The sequence below is a fragment of the Taudactylus pleione genome, unplaced genomic scaffold, assembly GCF_031769625.1.
Source record: "Taudactylus pleione unplaced genomic scaffold, aTauple2 ptg000437l, whole genome shotgun sequence".
Taxonomy (NCBI): domain Eukaryota; kingdom Metazoa; phylum Chordata; class Amphibia; order Anura; family Myobatrachidae; genus Taudactylus; species Taudactylus pleione.
This window is the reverse complement of record NW_028284839.1, coordinates 5,983,023-6,002,734: the sequence shown is the minus strand read 5'-3', so window position 1 is coordinate 6,002,734 and position 19,712 is coordinate 5,983,023. Positions and strand designations below refer to the sequence as shown.

The 19,712-nt window shown below is 46.5% G+C and overlaps 1 protein-coding gene across 3 annotated transcripts in view; it reads left to right on the top strand.

Moving 5' to 3' along the window:
• Positions 1 to 19,712, top strand: part of PLEKHG5 (pleckstrin homology and RhoGEF domain containing G5) — a 419,500-nt gene that overhangs the window by 245,876 nt on the left and 153,912 nt on the right. For all 3 annotated transcript variants that reach the window (XM_088447753.1, XM_088447755.1, XM_088447754.1), the window contains 2 exons: positions 3,480 to 3,609; positions 16,948 to 17,050. In XM_088447753.1, the coding sequence (XP_088303879.1) occupies positions 3,480 to 3,609; positions 16,948 to 17,050 (233 nt within the window). The remainder of the gene's footprint in view (positions 1 to 3,479; positions 3,610 to 16,947; positions 17,051 to 19,712) is intronic.

Sequence of the window (19,712 nt, the reverse complement as noted above, 5' to 3'; positions counted from 1 at the left end):
TCCTGGAAAATTACCGCCAACTGACGCTATTTAAGTACCCTAAATACTTTTATTACGGCCAATAATACACTTCTAAATTAATTCCGATGTATGTCGCTCTTTTTTTGGGGGTACAATCGCAATTTCCTGCATGTCCTGACTTTTTCGAATGTTTTTTTATCGCACTTACCCGATTACGCCTGTTTTTTGGTGAAAATCGTCCAATTTCGCTTGCGATGGTGACCTGTATCCATTAACTGCTGTCTGTGCTAGTCTGTTAGTTGGAAGACGGGCAGATGTCTTTTTTTTCTTTGGTGTGGGTGTGCAGGGAAGGGAGGGTGGGGGGGGCTGAACCAATGTTCTTTAGGAACTATTGCCATACTTTCTGCTGGAGCATTTGGGAGAGTTTCGGAATACTGAGTGATCTCCTGGGCTCCCAAGAGAGTCTGTCAATATCCCTGAGGCCGGAACCCAGTATGATGTCTTGTTTCACATCAACAGGCTCCAATCACAGCGGCCGGTATTATAACATGAACTGTGTCATCACGCTGGTGTGTAGTTGTGATATTTATCCCAAAGCTAGACTCCTAAGGATCTTCCAGCAGGGAGATCTGTAAAGTTGGTAGTTCACAGCCAACATGCCTTCCTAATTTGTGGGGGAGAAGCAACAGGTCAGTGCGGCGTAAGTGTCGACGCATTTTGCTTCATCACAAACCAGCCTCCTACTGCACCATGCCGGGATTCGCATCATAGCGCAACAAGGGGAGGGACCATAATGGCATGAATCGCATTTAGCATCCTCACATCCCACTACACCCACTTTGCAATAGGATCAGGTGGGATCCAGGAGGCTGGTCCATTCTCCCAAGAGTCATGGAGACCTCCTTGAAATTTGTGAATGTCTAGAGATGGCCATCCGTGGATAAATCATCGATGGCTGCCATCAATGGTATAAAACAATTAATGGAGAACCATTGATGGTTTTGCCCACCGATGGTCATCCCTGCTCTATGACTCTCCGGGGAGCGGGCCAATCAGATGTGGGGATGGGACTTTGCTTGTCAGATCACGGAGGCTCCATGAACCCGGCGACTTGGATCTCCACCATTGATGGCAAAACCATCGGCCATCTAGTTACATAAATAAATAGTTATAGACCAAATCATTTTGGAAAATGAATATGCTCGTATATATGGTTGGCTGTATTTAAACAGTGTCACAATAAAGCAGACACCAAACAAAGCAAAAACCCAAGAGAGGGTGGACGGGAACCGATTTGTACAGCAGAAATTCTGGAAAATGGATGCTGCAGTAACTGTCACATGGCCCTGAAACCCCACCCCAAACACAATTCAATAGGCTGAAACCCTCCTAACCCCACCCACAACATTATCTCACCATAACCATTAACCCCTGCTTGTCCGGAGGCAGACCAAGAGACTCGGGGGTTTAATTAACTACTTGCATATAAAATGCATTCCGTCTCTCTCTATACTGTATATATTTCTATATATTCTGCCGTCTGGTGCCACAGTGTGTTTATGTTACCAGTTCCTAATAAATTGCTCGGCTGCATTCTCATGAATATTTAACTAATGAAATGTTCAACTGATTAAATAGCTTCAACCTCTGGGCGCCGACTGCAGATACAAGCCAGACCCGCCACCAAAGTGTGCTCATAGCCTGTGCTAAGCAGTTGTACAGTGTAACTGATGCTGGTGCTGTATCAGTGAATGTTAGTAAATAATATAGATGTGCGGTTCTGTTTTGCTGAAAACCGAACACACCCAAGTGGAGCTCGAATCACTTTTTCGGGTTCCGAGCAGAGTCCCGGCTCTGGTCTGCTGTCAGTTCGCAGCTCGTACTTCAAAAATGAATCTCGGGTTTTGGATTGCATTAAACTTTCCTAAATTACATGATTTGAGCTGTTTTTACCAATTTTAAAGAAAACCAAGACAGAAAAGAACCAAAAAACACTTGAGGGTGGTTTTACCAAAACCATAACACAGGGTCCGCGAATATCTCAAATAAATAATAGTATAAAGCTCTGTTTTCTCTGTACTAGTCAATTGAGCAATTACATTTATCAGGTTAGAGTGCCTTTAAAATAACATCAAATCCCTCTTTATCAAGCTCATCCTCAAAAGAGATGTGAAGGTGCCATGCATCATTGCAGAGACAGATTAAAGCGAAGAGCGGAGTAATGATTGTTTTCATGTCCTGAATTGTCCTTTTATATTGATCTCCCCCCACTTTGCGACCTTTGAGAACGTGAAAGCGTTTCACCGTGAGTCTTATCAAGTGTCACTTGTGACCTTTTTGGAAAAAAAAAAATCCAGATAATTCAGTCAGTCCCGTACTTCTGAGTTTACTGAAAATATAAAGTCACTGGCATATATTATTCAGGGAATAATGGGCCTGATTCAGAGCCGGACGCTATTTGCGCTCTCTCGTTCAGAAAAAGGGGCCGGATATTTAAATAAAGCGCTCGCTCTTTGCGGTCTGTTGACGCCTCTATGTCTGAACGAGCAAACGAAACATGCGCTCGCTATTTTTTAAAAAACGCCCCCTGGCCGCTCGCATCCTACGTCATCTCCGCTATTTATTAGATTAATCAAGTACATCGAAAGGCGTATGAACTGCTCGCAGTGCTTGTGGTAGCATTTTCCTACCGCAATCATGCGAGCAGTTCAGGCTAAAAGACAACCAAGTGACGTGGTCGATGACGCTGCTTTGTTAATTATGCACACCCTTAAAACGCCCGTTTTGACCGTTTGGCACGCCTGCGTTCGGATCACCACTCCCAGTTTTCAAGCACCTTCCCCTGTTACCACCCACAAACGCCTCATTCTGTCACTCAAATTAGCAGGCATTCGCTATTTTGCGAGCACACAATTTCCGACCGCACTGACTGGTTCGCGCATGCGTATTACAACCCATACGCATGCGCAGTTGTGCGAACATCGCTCCGAGCGAACGAGTGGCCGCTTACGAGCGGCTCTGAATCAGGCCCAATGTGTGAAATAGAACTGAATAGCAAGAGGGCCGCCAAGGGTAATTTGGGACACCTCTTTGGCTGCTTCGTCTGGCTATACCCAGGCTGCGCGTACTATCTATGAGGTAGATGATGGCGCCTCTCCTCCCCATTCTGTGCACTAAGCTTCATAAACCGCAGCTGCTGAGCAGTCAACATAGGATGGGAGGGGGTAAGAGATGGTTATAGCGAGGGGGCCTTCAAATAATGGACAGGTCATACTGAGGGGCAGTGTTCACTATTGGACAACCCCTTTAACGTTTTTGGCACTGCTCCTCACAATTGGTTACGTAGGAAACACTTGGTACATCGCGCCTGTGTGCATGACTAGCCGAAGAAAACAGAAAATGACCCATACCTGTTCTCCACAGATTTATATGCTATCCAGAAGTATATGGCTTCTATAAAATGTGGCATATTGGCTATAGACCTCTCCTTTCTTACATGTTTGTGCCTTTTTTTGCAGGTATGTCATCATGCAGATTGCCAGCAAATGAACCAGAAAAACCCTTTAAACTTGTGTGAGTCATGTGACATCAAGTTCCACAGCACCATGCACTTTGACAGACATATACGTTTCGACCTGCCCCCTCAAGGTAAGCGGTACTACGGTTTTATTAACTTACACTGATCAAGAGTCCTTATTGTTGAAGTGTAGCAACAGCTACAGGCTGAGTTCTGCTTGGAAGCTATACTGAAGGAACAGTAGGTGGCGTTGTATCGTAAATTATCACTGTGTCGTCTCTCTCTGTGGCTGTCACTGTCTCACACCACCTTCCTATTAATCCCCTTATGTTATGTTATGTTCCCTGTGCTGGTCACATTAGAGTGCATCTCACAATCTTCCCTGCGTATTTGATAAGTGAACAAAAATACATATTTTTGAACTCCTATAATACCAACTAGGTCATAATATTATGCATACATCCAAATAGTCTCGATTTTGGCAGGTCTCCGCCAGTTCATGGACTCAGAAGTGTCACTTTACAGAAAGTGGGTGTTTTAGCTGTAAGGTGGCGTGGCTGGGTAGTCCTGCACAAGTTTGGGTAAATTAGGGTGTGGCTTGAGCAGATCATGGGTGGAGCTTATTTTATAATTATTTTGAATTTGAACCACTTAAATGGGCAATATTGTTTCCAAATATGTCCCCAAATGGTTGGGCTGCAGTAAGACTGTCTGACTGAAGCCCAACCGGCAGAAAGGGGCTGAGGACTTACTTACATTTTTTTCATTTTCTGACCCGTTGGTTTTCATATGTCTGAAAACATCAATGTTCAAAATTCTCAGGCGTGGTGCATACTGCAAAGACCAATTCATAATGTTACCTCAATAACACGAGTATTATAGTCTGGAATTTGTGCAACTCAGGGGCAAGGCAACCACTTACACTAAAAATTAAAGCTTTGGAACTCCAAACTACTCTTATTAAAAACACACATAAACTGTATAGATGTGTGTGTGTATATATATATATATATATATATATGTGTGTGTGTGTGTGTGTGTGTGTGTGCAGAGTTGTTTGTAGTTCTAACTAAGAAGCTGAATGCCACCAATTGTAGTAAGTATACTATTCAAGACAACAGGAGGATTCCAAGAGAAATAAATAATTCCAAGCTCTGCATATTGGAGAAAACATGGCGCCATACAAGGTGAAATGCATGATAAGGTACCACCATGTCCAACGTTTCAGTTTTAATGAAAATAACTTTCTAGAGGGATGTTTTCATAATATCTAAGGGGCCGTGTCCAATTGGCTGTGATAAGCCGCAGGTTTTGCAAAAAGCTTACATTTGTGTGAACTTTTTTCACCAGAAATGCGTATTCGTACTATCCTATTTTTCTCCATCTCAGAGCAGGTGAAAAATTTTGCAAAACTCCTATTTTTCGTTAAAAATGTGGGGACTTGGGGCCTGATTCAGAGCCGCTCGTAAGCGGCCGCTCGTTCGTTCCGAGCGATGTTTGCACAACTGCGCATGCGTACGGATCGTAATACGCATGCGTGAACCAGTCAGTGCGGCCGAAAATCGTTTGTTCACTAAATAGCGAATGCCTGCTATTTTGAGTGACAGGAGGAGGCGTATGTGGGTGGTAACAGGCGAAGGTGCTTGAAAACGGGGAGTGGAGATCAGAACGCAGGCGTGCTTAAAGGTCAAAACGGGCGTTTTATGGGTGTGCATAATTAATACAGCAGCGTCATTGACCATGTCACTGGGTTATTTTATAGCCAGAACTGCTCGCAAGATTGTGGTGGCAAAAACCAACCCCAAGAATAGCGAGCAGTTCATACCCTGGTCGATGTACTCGATTAATCTAATAAATAGCGGACATGACGTAGGATGCGAGCGGCCAGGGGGCGTATTTTTCCAAAAAACTACCGCAAGTTTTGTTCGCTCATTCAGACCTAGAGGCGTGAACAGACCGCAAAGAGCGAACGGTTCATTTGAATAGCCACCCCTATTTTCTGGACGAGCGAGCGCTAATTGCGTCCGGCTCTGAATCAGGCCCTGTGTGTGGGGGCCTTAACCTTGTAGCTTTCATGTGAGGAATTAGTGTTTTGGTTTTTGTTCAAGCTATGCTATGCTGTAACCTGTGGAAGATAGATTAGTCTGACAGTGTATGTAATAGCTTTATGGAATAGCCATTTTCTCTTAAATAAAGCCTGTATTTTAATGAAAGTGATGTGATGAAAGGAGACTTGTCTCCTCACCACACCTTCCATTAATCCAGTCCCTTTTCTAATTATGATTTCTCTCCAAGCGTGTACATGTTACATAGCGTAGGCCACGGATTGTTCATGAACCCAACCATCGCAATTATCGGCCATATTAAATTAATTAATGGAAGCCTTGTGCTGTTTAAAATGGTGTTTAAACTGGTGCAGTGTATTTTGGGTGGGGCAATAAATTGTAAGCACGCCACCATTCCACCTACTGAGCATTTACCTTGAGATAAACTTATGTTGAAAGTATTAAACTTATTGATGTTTTGGATGAAAAGTAAAAGTAAAATAAACTAATGTGTCAGAAGTAATAAAAAAAAATATTGAAATTTAAATTCTCCATATACATTTCACATTTCCAGTAAAGTCATTTTAGTCATGTTTTCTATTTAAAATGATCCTGTGACAATAAACCATTATTTAATAGTACCCTAAAAATTATTAAAACATCATAGAAGACGTTTGACTCATACACATGTCATTGGTGCTTGAGTCAGGGGCGTATCTATAATGGGTGCACTGTGTGCAGGGAACACGGGCCCCTGGGTCCAGGGGGGCCCCGCACCGCACACCCTGCACCCATAATATTACTTACCTCTCCGGAGTCCCACGTCGGCGTGGGCGTCCGGCGCTGTAGAACGACTGAAAAATGGCCGCGCGGGAATTTTCCTGTCGTTTGCGCATGCGCAGTACAGGGAAAGTGGCCGCCGCGGCCATTTTCCCGGTGACCTGTGCAGACACTATAGACTCTGGGCACACTCTAGTGCCCAGAGTCTATAACTATGGCGCTGGCCGCACACAGCTCAGTGCGATGCCGGCCGACGGGCGGAGAGGAGGGGGCCCATGTCGGAGACTGCACACGGGCCCCCTCCTCTCCAGAAACGCCCCTGGCTTGAGTCCCTATTGCATTTGTTTTGTATCAGTCTCGTCCATGTGTGATGTTCATTATACAAGATGACAAAGTTGACTGCAATACAAATACTAAGGGGTATATTTACTAATGTGCGGGCTTATAGAAGTGGAGATGTTGCCCATAGCAACCAATCAGACTCTACTTATAATTTATCTACCAACCTTAAATCTGGTTGCTATGGGCAACACCTCCACTTCTATAAACCCTCACTTTAGTAAATATACCCCTAAGGGCCTGATTCAGTCTCAAATGACCAATGTTTTTATTTCTGCGCATGTATGTGCCACGACGGTTCTGCGGCTCCGGTCGCAGTGTGTTTTTAGCCGCGCCCTGATTGACAAGCTGCGGGTATTTTGGTGCGGTAACAGGGCGCGTTTTTGAAGCGTGCTGAAGTCAGTGACTGCGTCCTCAGACGCAGATTGTCTGGCCTCGACGGCTTTGCTGTTTTGGTTACTCTCAGCAACCTTAGATGCTCAGATGTCCGATGGTCGCCTCACTGTTGCCGATGTTCCCTTGATGCTGCTTCTTCTGAGAAACAGCCCGCTGTTGCCTTTTTACAAAAGACGGCTTCTGCGGCATATGCATCATTTCTCAGATCCGCTGTTACTGAGGACGCAGCAGTGACCCGGACTGCGTCCGTTCCTGAATCAGACCGTCAGTGGGGGTGAAAATCTGATATAAAGTTTGTCTTGCCAAATTGTTAGTTTTCTTCCTCTTTCTTCAGGGCCTCAGCCCCGTCATAGAAATGAGGAAGGGCTCTTACAAAAGGTTGACAATAAAAAGGTCGACCATAATTTGGTCAACACCAAAAGATCGACATGACAAAAGTTAGACATTACAAAAGGTCGACAGGAACAAAAGGTCGCCATATTAGAAAGATCGACATGGTAATGGTCAACACAGAAATGGTGGAGACATATTTTTCCTAACCCTAATCTTCACCCTTACCCTCCCCTTGGTGCCTTACCCTAACCATCCTTCCTAGTGCCTAACCCTAACCATCGGGTTAAGTGCCTTACCCTAACCGTTCCTCATAGTGCCTAACCCTAACCATTGGGGTAAGTGCCTTACCCTAACCGTTCCTCCTAGTGCCTAACCCTAACCATCAGGGTAAGTGCCTTACCCTAACCGTTCCTCATAGTGCCTAACCCTAACCATCGGGGTAAGTGCCTTACCCTAACCGTTCCTCATAGTGCCTAACCCTAACCATCGGGGTAAGTGCCTTACCCTAACCGTTCCTCTTAGTGCCTAACCTTAACCATTGGGGTAAGTGCCTTACCCTAACCGTTCCTCCTAGTGCTTAACCCGAACGCGTAACCCCCAAAATAAAAAAAAATATGGTGCATTTTATGTGCTGACCATTTCCATGACGACCATTTGAATCTGTCGACCTTTTGTACACATCGACCTTCTGTCATGTCGACCTTCTGGTGTCGACCAAATCATTGTCATCCTTTTGTACCTTTTGTATGGAACCCATTACCAATGTGTTCTGATGGGGGAAAAGTCTATGCGGAGAATTTTATAAGTACAGTGTATGAAAACCCTGCATAGTGTCCTGTAAGCTGGTCACACACCCATATTTTTGGGAAGGATATTATTCAGTTTGACCCTACAAGTACTTTGTCAAATGCATCACAATTGGCTCCAATGCAGCCTGTTAGTGCGGTCAGAATATCACCGCACATCCAGGCAGATTGGGGCTATTGGCAGTCATCTTGGAAACAACCCATAAACATTTTAATACCAGGTGAATTGTCAAATATCAGCTGCGATATCGGCACCGTTAGATAATGCCAAGCGTGAGGGTGCTGAGAATGCGTTTGGATGCATGTTTGTTATCTCTTGCAATATTCTGTGATGAGGAGGAGAGTCGCTGGGAGAGTAGATGGAAAACATTATAATGAACCTCAGAGAATAAGAATCTGTGCACTAGAAGCGGGTGTAATGCTGGGAGAGAAGGCTTCTCTGCTTTACACTATCACTAAAGCTACGACAGCTTGCAGTAGAAATATTATTATACCATGAGTGGTCACTATGGGGCATATGTATCAAAGATTGATGTGAGTTAAAATAGTAAGATATATATCACCAACCAATCAGCTTCTTTAACTCCTTTCAGACATACTGAGATTCCCGGGATTTTGGCCTGCCTCGGCCAAAATTCCCGGGTCTCATGTCTGTGTGAAAGGTACCTACCCGGGAACACTTTCCTGGGTAGCCGCCCCTGCAATCGACCAGGGTTTTTCCCGGGACTTAAGTCCCGGAAATTACCCTGCTTCTGTCTGAATGGTGCTACCCGGGAATTTACTACTCCCGGGCAGCACCAAGCAGCTTTTGCATGTAGCTGACCTATAGGACGCTCAGCGCTGCTCCTTTGAGCTGACAGCGCAGAGCTTTCTATAGGACGCTCAGCGCTGCTCCTTTGAGCTGACAGCGCAGAGCTTTCTATAGGACGCTCAGCGCTGCTGCTTTGAGCTGACAGCGCAGAGCGTCCTATAGGACGCTCAACGCTGCTGCTTTGAGCTGACAGCGCAGAGCATCCTATAGGACGCTCAGCGCTGCTGCTTTGAGTTGACAGCGCAGAGCCTCCTATAGGACGCTCAGCGCTGCTACTCACCACCCCCAGCACCGGCCGGCTGTGCCACAGTGGGCCGCCTGCACTCCCGCTGGACCACCAGGAAATTAAACTTAATGTTAAAAAAATTATAATAAAAAAAAACAACTGCATTACAATTGGCCGGCTTTTGGCTGCTGAATGATGACATCATCATCATCAGCCAGAGAGGGGATAGGCTAGGAGGAGCAGACGGCAGAGAAGAGGCAGGTAAGCAGAAAAACCCTGCTCTTGTCTGAAAGGGGTCTACCTAGGAATTTCCCGGGTAGACACTGTAGTGTGAAAGGGGAGTCTCGACCAAATACCCGGGAATTTGCAAAGGAGAAATTCCCGGGTCTGAGTAGGAAATTTCCCGGGTTGTATATCTGAAAGGGGTATAACTTACATGTTGCAGGCTGTGTTTAAGAAATGATAGTTTGGAGCTGGTTGGTTGGTGATCTATATTTCACAATTTTATCTCACATCAAGCTTTGATACATATGCCCCTATATCAGGTACATCTGCCCTTCCATTGTTAATGCCTGTTCAGCCCGTAACTGCATGACACATACATTCAATGCTATTTAATAAAACCATGCAGGTACCATTGGATTGTTTGTGTGCAGTTTAGTTTGGGTATATGGGAAGACAGAAGGCATTAGTGACATGACATACTATGCAGCATAACACATAAACCCTACAGCATTTGTGTAACTAGATATGCACAGAACTGTACTACCTACTGTGTCAGTAAAAGAAAAGACTGTATAACCAATATAAGTAATTATTAGGTAACAACGTATCAGCCTTTAGTATATATGAATCATTATACAGGGAATTCTACAATGTAATTGTTATACGTTGGGCTTATCTCCACTCTTAGATAAAGTCTTCTAATCCCTATAAGATTATGGTGTGCGCTGTAATCACTGCATGTACAGTACATGGCTCACTGTGAAAGTATTGGAATTCTGGAGAGTGTGCCCATGCTTGTTCTGTGCGTGTTGTGGATCCCTCCGGGGCTTAGGTGGATCTCTAGGCTCCAAGCACAACTATCCAGTAATAAGTCGTCAGCAGACAGCTGTTCCTGAGACACGGAGTGGTTCCAGGTGTTTGTATGGGGAGGACGAGGGGCTGTAATAAAAAAGGATGAAACGACCTGCAAACATCTGTGGTCCGCAGACTATTACCTGACCTTTTCTAGAGCGCCTCCCTCTTTGATCTTTGCTCTAGTAATTTGCAGATTATTTATTTAGTATTAACTTATAATATTATAATAGTGTCAGTTGTGTTAATATTGTTTAATTGTCCATTTGATTCATAGTGTACATTTTGGACAAATAAATATTGATTAATTGTTTTGTAGATCCATGAACGTGTGGAGGTGTCAAAACACAGGGGCCTGTAACTAAATATATTTAGGAAGCTTTTTCCGCCTTCAAGATAGACTTATTAATATGACCCGATCCCGTCCCACCTGTTAGCATGAATTATTTTGGCCCAAGTAATGGTAATGAAGCCGTTACACAAGCAGAGAGTTCTTTACTGGTGGAAGGATCCTGTTGGAGGGTTCGTATTTGCATTGCCCTTTGATATGACGCATCTCAGCTCTGCTGTGTGCTCTCCTCCGGATATGACTATATATATATATATATATATATATAGAGAGAGAGAGAGAGAGAGAGAGAGAGAGAGAGAGAGAGAGAGAGAGAGAGAGAGAGAGAGAGAGAGAGAGAGCAATTATTGTATGTTATTTGTTTATATTGGGGTTCCTTCAGTGTGCAGCACTGCGTAATCTGCTGGCACGTTATAAATAAAGCATACTAATAATTTATATCAAATTACCAAGGTTCCAAATGATAAATTTTTCCTAGATAAAATATATGGTAAGAATCACAAACCGCAATGGGTCTGGTGCCGAGTATTGCACTAGGTGGAGTAATTTATATTGTGATTTTTGCTTTGTATATCCCTAGAACAGTGGATGCACACATATGCAGATTTGGGTGATTCTGCCACTTACATCTTCTTGTGCCTGGATAGGACGAGGTGGGACAGAGGGGCTCTAACCTAGGCAGAGTACCCTAAAGGGGCATCACTCAATTGTGAACATATGTGCATTTACGCCTGGAAAAGCCATATTATTTGCAGATGGTCAGGTGCAGGTGCAAATAGCAGATGATGGTTATGATGAGGACGGTGGCCTGTGTGGCTCACATGACACAACATAATCCCAGGGACTTCTCCAATTTCTGTTCTTCCCATCCAACCTCCGTAGCTGACGGTCCCTTCTGTAATGCTTTGAGCTCTTCATAATATGATGATCATCCACAATGCTGACTACAGGGCATGGCCCCAGGAAATCAGCATGGATGTGCTATGTGGTCTGAATGTCAGTATTCAGAATGTCCACATGGACAGAATGTCTGTCCTTCCTCTTCATTAATTCTATAATGCCGACATTGCCAGAATATGGACAATGTAAATGTTGATAACCAACATGTCGACTATGTGTTTTAGCGTTCATTCTGCAGCTAGCCCTAACCTGAAACCACATCGTGCTGCTATTACTCTCCCTGCTTCACCTCTTTACCGAGGCGAAGCAGGAAGCAGTACCGGTGAGATGTATGAACATCTCATCTGCCATAGTGGGGAAGTGAAAACTCCTCCCTCCGATGATCTCCGACTTTGCACACAGGGAATCAGTTTAGTGCTGATGCGCTGTGTCTCACTTCCCGGCCGGCTTCACTGGGCATGCTCGGGATCTCACATGCAGCCCGGAGCCCGGCAGTGCTGTCCCTGCTGCAGCTGTCGAAATCGATAACTGATAACGTGCGCTGATACCACAACTCCCCATAATGCCTGATAATACATCTCCCCCAGTGTATTATAGCTTACATTCGTGGAAATATTAGCTGGCCTCGATACAAGCAAAATTAATTACACTTAAATGGTAAATCACAAGTGTCGCGCACTCCCGAAGCCCAGCTTACCAGGTTCGTGACTGCTTTTTGAGGCTTCTTCCCTCCTCGCGCTCCTTGCTCGCTCTCTCTGCTCCCTCCACATGTATGGCTGCTGACTGGTGTCTTGGTCTGTCCTATAAGATCGCTCTTGCAGGGCTTTGTATTAGCGGTCATGTATCTGCTGACGTCACTATGACTCCAAATGCAAGTCAAACTAGCCTAATTAAACCCCTTTGTTATTCCGGTTAGCTAGCAGAGCATTTGGGCGCTGTAACCGGCATTCTCTGACCAAAGTGCCGGGCGAGCGCTGTTAGCGCCGCGCTATGTAGAAAAACAGCCGCACACCCGGTACTTTGGTCGGATTTCTCTTTGCATCCCCAGGGGGGTGCGAGAAAAAATCCTTAGCGCGCCCAAACAGCGCGGTGTATTGCATAGCTTCGGGAGTACCTCTCGTCGCCATTCAATAGTGCGTTGAATTGAATTCCCCCCCCCATAGCTTGTCATGCTAAAAACCAGTGCAGGGGGCTGCGAGCTGCGTACCAGGCACATCAAAGCACAAATCCCCTTACTGCTCCCTGGCAAAAACTAAAAGTGCACTCTTGTACTATGTAGCACAATCTTAGCTGGTAGCAAAGAGTCCATTATTCTGAACCATAATCGTGACAATGACATTTGCTAGGACATAATTCAAGGGTATTTCAAATTCCATTTCTGCACAGTGAATTTAAATTGAGATATAGGGGTCTATGTACTAAGCAGTGATAAGTGACAGAGTGAAATGTGATAAGTCTGTGATAAGGTGCCAGCCAATCAGCTCCCAACTGCCATCTCACAGGCTGTGTTTGAAAAATGACAGTTGGGAGCTGATTGGCTGGCACTTATCACAGACTTATCACTTTTCACTCTGTCACTTATCACTGCTTAGTACACAGACCCCTTAATATGCTTATTGCCCTTTCTGTCCGAGACATTTTCTTAGAGCTGTATGGCTCTAAATTTAGCGTTGTCTGGGGAGGTGGGTTTCTATGGAGAGAATAAGAATTGCACTGTTGACCTTTTTAATACCGATTAGCATTTTCCTGTCATTGCATGCTAAGTCTGCAGTCTTTAAAAATAACAACTTGTTAAATGTTAAAGGAGATTGTATACCAAGTACGGGACACTGAACATCATATAACTCAGGGGCTGGCTGGCAACTTTTAGCCTGGGGGGCAAATGCATGCAGGCGGCTCTGGCAGAGGAGTAGCGTGTAGCTACGGTGCCCGAAGAACGTGCGTGCTACGGCGCCGCCCCCCCTCAAGTGTTTCAGGGAGGAGGCGGGTCCATATGGGATTAATGTAAGGTAAAAATAAAGATTAGGGGCAGCCCCCTGTCGTAGTGCCCATATGCAGTGCCCCCATGTGCCACAGGAGATAACACCCTTATGCAGGCCTCCAGTAGTGCCCCCAGTAGTGATGCCCCCCTATGCAGTGCCCCTTGTGCCCCCAGTAGTGGTCCCCCCTGTTCAGTGCCCCTTGTGCCCCCAGTAGTAGGCCCCTTATATAGTGCCCCCAATAGTGGTACCCCCTATGCAGTGCCCCCAGTAGAAGTCCACCCCTCCATGCAGTGCCCCCAATAGTGGTAACCCTTATGCAATGTCCCTTAAATAGTGGCCCCAGGTGTAGTCTCCCCCCTATGCAGTACCCCCAGTATTGCCCTTTATATAGAGCCCCAGCAGTGGTCCCTCGCAGTGCCCCCAGTGGTAGTCCCCTCCCCCTATGTAGTGCCCCCAGTAGTAGTCCCCGCCCCCCATGCAGTGCACCTAGTAGTAGTCCCCTCCCCTTGTAGTGCCCCCAGTAGTAGTAGTAGTCCCCCCTTGTAGTTCCCCCAGTAGTAGTAGTCCCCCCCCTTGTAGTGCCCCCAGTAGTAATCCCCCCCTGGTAGTGCCACCATAGAAATCCCCCCCCTGGTAGTGCCCCCATAGTAATCCCCCCCTTGGTAGTGCCCCCATAGTAATCCCCCCCTTGGTAGTGCCCCCATAGTAACCCCCCCCTTGGTAGTGCCCCCATAGTAATCCCCCCCCTTGGTAGTACCCCCATAGTAACCCCCCCCTTGGTAGTGCCCCTATAGTAATCCCCCCCTTTGGTAGTTCCCCCATAGTAATCCCCCCCCCTTGGTAGTGCCCCCATAGTAACTCCCCCCCCTTGGTAGTGCCCCCATAGTAATCCCCCCCTTGGTAGTGCCCCCATAGTAATGCCTCCATAGTAACCCCCCCCCTTGGTAGTGCCCCCATAGTAATGCCTCCATAGTAACCCCCCCCCTTGGTAGTGCCCCCAAAGTAATCCCCCCCCTTGGTAGTGCCCCCATAGTAATCCCCCCACTTGGTAGTGCCCCCATAGTAGAGAGAGACTTAATAAAAAAATAAAAAAAAAACACTTACCTGAAACCCCGCTCCTGGTCCCGACGCTTCCACCGGCTCCTCTGGCCGCTTTGCATTATGGGAGAGACGTCGTCATGACGACGTCTCTCCCATTACCCACTGCGGGAGCCGGAAGATGGCTCCCGCAGTGGGAGCAGCGGCAGCCGCTGAGAGTCTGACAGACTCAGCGGCTGCTGATTACAGCAAACACACAGTTGCCGGCTCCGGCGGCTGTGTGTTTGTGCTGTGTAGCGCTAACCGGACTCCTTATTGGTGGGTAGAGAAGTACCCATACCCACCAATAAGCTTCTAACTATCATTTTACAGGCTGTGCTAGAAAAGCTACATTTACAGATGATTCCACATACATCTTACTCATACTTACCTACAATGCTGGGCAGCTTTCCGGGAGCAGCAGGAGGGGACCTGCTGCTCTCCTCTTCGGGGGGCGGGGCCAGACGATAGACGACATTAGGCCCCGCCCCCTTTACAGAAAACCCCCGTGATTCGCGGGTCCGTGAGGACGCGATTTGCCTCATTTAGGCCCGCCCCTTCCCGACGGACCCGATAATTTCAGGTAAAATCTCCCCATCCTGCCCACTTCACTAGGAAGTGGGCGGGATGCGGGAGATATGCCTACTCTTCCGGGATTACCCGAAAAATCGGGAGCCTCCCGCGATTCCCGGGAGAGTAAGCATGTATGATCTTACTTCCTTGCGTGTTAAACAGCCCAGCCCTTCTAGTCGTGCCATGCCGTGGGGTGACTCGGTAGCGCAGAGTGTCTTTTCATGCATTTATTTATCTTAAAATGCGTCTTATTCACAAGGCGATTTGAATTCGATGCAGCTGATGCTGAGTAAAATGATATGCGGCATGCCTATATGCTGTGTGCGACTGCGGGTGTATCTGCTGTGAAATGCTACATTACAGTGTCGCAGCCAATGACACTGTAACGTAGCATTTCGCATGCAGATACACCCGCAGTCGCACACAGAACATAGGCATGCCGCATATCATTTTACTCAGCATCAGCTGCTTGTGCAGCGTATTTGCATCGCTTTGCGAATAAGATATGCATTTTAAGGGAAAAAGTTGCATGAAAACACGCTCTGCGCTACCAAGTCACACGAGGCTCACACATCGTGTTTAAAGCGACTTGAACCGTACATAGGATAGATGTATGTGGACACATCTGTATACCCCTTTCAAACCTAAATCCCGGGTCTGATACGGGTTATTAAACACAGGAGTAGAATTATCAAAGCTTGGAGAGAGATAAAGTAGAGAGAGATAACCAACCAATTAGCTTCTTACTGTTCTTTTACAGGCTGTATTTAAAAAATAACAGCTAGGAGCTGATTAGTTGGTACTTTATCTCTCTCCAAGCTTTGATAAATCTCCCATAGAGTTTCAACCCGTGTTATAACCCTTTTACACTGCACCTTGAATCTGGCTTATTCCCGGGTCGTCGCCCTTTTCCCTGCACCTGTGTTAGACCTGCAAAACAGTGTATGTCATTAGAAGTAGAAAGGCCCGCCAAGAGACTGGCCCAGGTCAAAAGGGGAGTGCGGCCTAATCGCGGGAGGCGTGGCCACGCCCCCTTAGGTTTTAAAAAAAGATTTGCATCACGCTGGCAATTGGGGCGCAGTGAGCCCCTTCAGCCCGGCGCATAACCAGTGCGGGGTGCGATCAGCTTGATCGCTCCCCCCACAGGCATAGGAGACTGCTGTGGCTGCATCTTAGCAGCCGCGAGCAGTCTCCCAGTTCAGCCCAGCACTGTGATGTAAGAGGGGCGGGGAGCGGCACCAGACCTGGACCCCCGCCGGGCCCCTCTAGCAAGCCCGGGCCTGGGTAATTAGTACCCGCCCCCCCCCTCTCGGCACCCCTGAAAGTGGACGCACCTTTCAGACCGCAGTGTATCTTGGTTGGTCCCGGGAATAACCCTGGTCGCGACCAGGCCAGGACCCGGGTTGCTCCGGCAATATCTAATATATTTTTGGTGTGTCATTTAATTTTGTGATAGGTTGCTCCTTGGTAGGATTCCCCTCCTTTCTACTGGTACAGTACCATCACGGTTACCTCTAATAGCCGCTGGTCAGAGCAGAAATGCAGATAGTTCAGACTTGCCTGAACTGTAGGTGTGTTGTGTATACTCCACCTGATTGGACAGGAGCCAAGGTGTGTCGTGTATACTCCACCTGATTGGACAGGAGCCAAAGCCAGTACTATACACTGCACCCATACTGTCCTAGGTTCTTGAATAGCTGAGATGGTTCATTGTTTGCAATATATGAATGTTCCATAATTATTAGATTTGCCTTATCGTTTTATTTTTCTTATAGGTTCCATTCTGGCCCGTAACGTCTCTACTCGATCATGCCCTCCCCGCACAAGCCCCGCGTCTGATGTTGAGGAAGATGACGAGGAGTTAATGGATGACAAGGGGTAGGTTCTAGCTTACCAGAATGAATCTAATTAAAGGTCTGTGTTAGGATCACCAGTGAGAAGCAACGCTCAGCATTTGTTTCCTTTGTATGAGGGGCTTGCGAGCGTGTTATGTTCTATACCACAGACCAGACTAGTCTAGAGCTGTAATTACACGGTCTACCCGTTTAATTACCATTGTGGCTTTCACCAATTCCCTTCTTCATATTTAAAAATGAAACTCCCAGTCCCTCCCTGCCAAGGATTTAAGTTTTCATTCATCGCTGCAATCTAACCAGGCAATAAAATCTGCTCACTCAGAGAGCTATATTGCAATATTCCATGAGAAAGGCTTTTCCTTCCACAAAGCTGTCGGTGTCATGGGGGGACAGTTATGCAGACTGGTGCTCAATACGTTCTGTAATCTACAGCAACCAATCACATGCTACCTGCAGACCCCCCAGCTGGCCTGATTTCAACAGGACAGTCCCAGATGACAAACTTCCCAGCTTTTGGCAGACAAATAAAGTATTTTGTGTCATTATCCATCTGTAAGGATGCTGAAAACATTACATTGCTCAAAAGATGCATGGATGGGCAAAAATGCCTATATTCGCCTGTACGTATGCAGTTTTTGGTACTTGTGTATTTTACAGACTCATTGCAGAGAGAACCCAATGAATGTTTTAAATGGTGCTTGTGTACTCTGAGTACACAAGTACCGAAAGTTGTCCCCACCTAAAGAACAAAGTTGTCCCCTCGTGGGCTCGCTGTGCTCGCCACGCTTCAGGCTCGGTGGCTCACTACGCTCACCACAAGGCTATATTCTCCCTCTATGCCCACTTCGATGGTAGGGAATGAAGCTGGACACTGGGAATGACGCTGGACACTGGCTGATGACGTCAGGGTCCTCTCCGTGAAGGGGATTAGATTGAGAATAATAATGAGTCCGTAAAATACACAAGTACTCAGTTTTTAACACTGGGCTGTAGCCGCCCCTGATTGTGTGACGCCAAAGGACGCTCCAGGCTTGTTAGGTTGCAGGGTTTCTGGTACACCATGTATGCCAAATACAGGTGTCACGGGACAGCAAAGGTGCCACCTTCTAGGCCCTGTGCCGTGGGAGGCGGCACTGCTCGGCCAATCCTAGTTAAGACCATGGTTGTACGCATCTTGAGTTACGACTACATGTGTGCATGTGCCTGGTTTACTACTAATTGTCATCATCAGTGCAGATTTACATGTACCTTATGCTAGGTGCTAAAGGTACACCTTCGGTAAATTTTCCCTTACCTCCAGGTCTGCATGGGCGACATTTGCACTTTACCTATGTAAGAGTGCTCCACTACATCCCAGCTCCGTCTCTTCAGTCGTAAGTGTAAATGAATGGCGTGCAACTCTGCATCACCCGTACTTGCATGCACACAAGATACACTCCGAAGCGTACACAATAACACAAACAGCATAACATGAGGCCCTTTCATGGCACCATACTACAGCCCTACCATAGCACCATATTACAGCACTACCATGGCACCATATTACAGCGCTACCATGGCACCATATTACAGCGCTACCATGGCACCATATCACAGCCCCATCATGGCACCATATCACAGCCCCATCATGGCACCATATCACAACTTTATTATGGCACCATATTATAACCTTATCATGGCACCTTATTACAGCTCTATTATGGTACCATATTACAGCCCTGTCATGGCACCATATCACAGTAATGGAGGTCAGACCACACAATGAACAACTTACAAAGCTTCTGGTTTGTTAACCAGACAGAATATGTTGCAGGATAACACCAGGGTTAATGCAGTATGTACCAGTGACGTGCGGTGAGGTCAATGGCTGGGGAGACACACATTGAGATGGATCTGAGTGCTGGGAGCCTGTCTCACCCCCTACTCACTGTAACTCTCCCCTCACTACACTAAGCTTCAGTGTACATTGATTCTCCTACCTGCATCACTGTGTCTTGTCTTGCTGCTGCTGACAGGTCCGATCTCTAAACACTGCAGTGCACTTCCTGGTCACATGACACATCCAAGGTGTCCATCAGTGCTCAAGGCATGCCCCCCATACTGAGGCATGCCTCTATTAGCTCTCTGTATGTGCAGCTTATTGCCCGTGGTGTGGCCCCGCCCCCATCTCTGCAAGCAGTATCTGACTATACAGAAGCGAGGCTGAGCTGTTGCCGCCTCAACTCTTGTCTCCCTGCAGTCCCAGGGAGCTCCAGAAAGCTGGTGAGTGTTAACTATAAAAATGATTACAATAAACAAAGGAGATTTTTATAAGTTATAAATATCGTTTTAATTATTCTAATAATTTTTATATCAAATCTCAGGAGTATGACAGAGGAGGCTCTGCCTCCCCAGACTGCACATCCCTGGTACAGTATGTACACAATGCAGGTATACAACAGGTACAAAAAATCCAGCCAGGAACATATAGGGTAGTAATACAGGAGTTAAGCACACATCTATATACATCAGGGATGAGGCACCTCAGGCCCGGGGGCCGTATAACGCCCCCGGAATCATTTGGTCTGGCCCTCTGAGCTTTTTTCTGCTATCATCTGGCTAGTAGGGTGCCTAGAATGGCGCACTACAGCCAGAATCTATGCAGCAGTGCCGCCTGGAGCATCCTTAGGACGTTTCAGACGGTC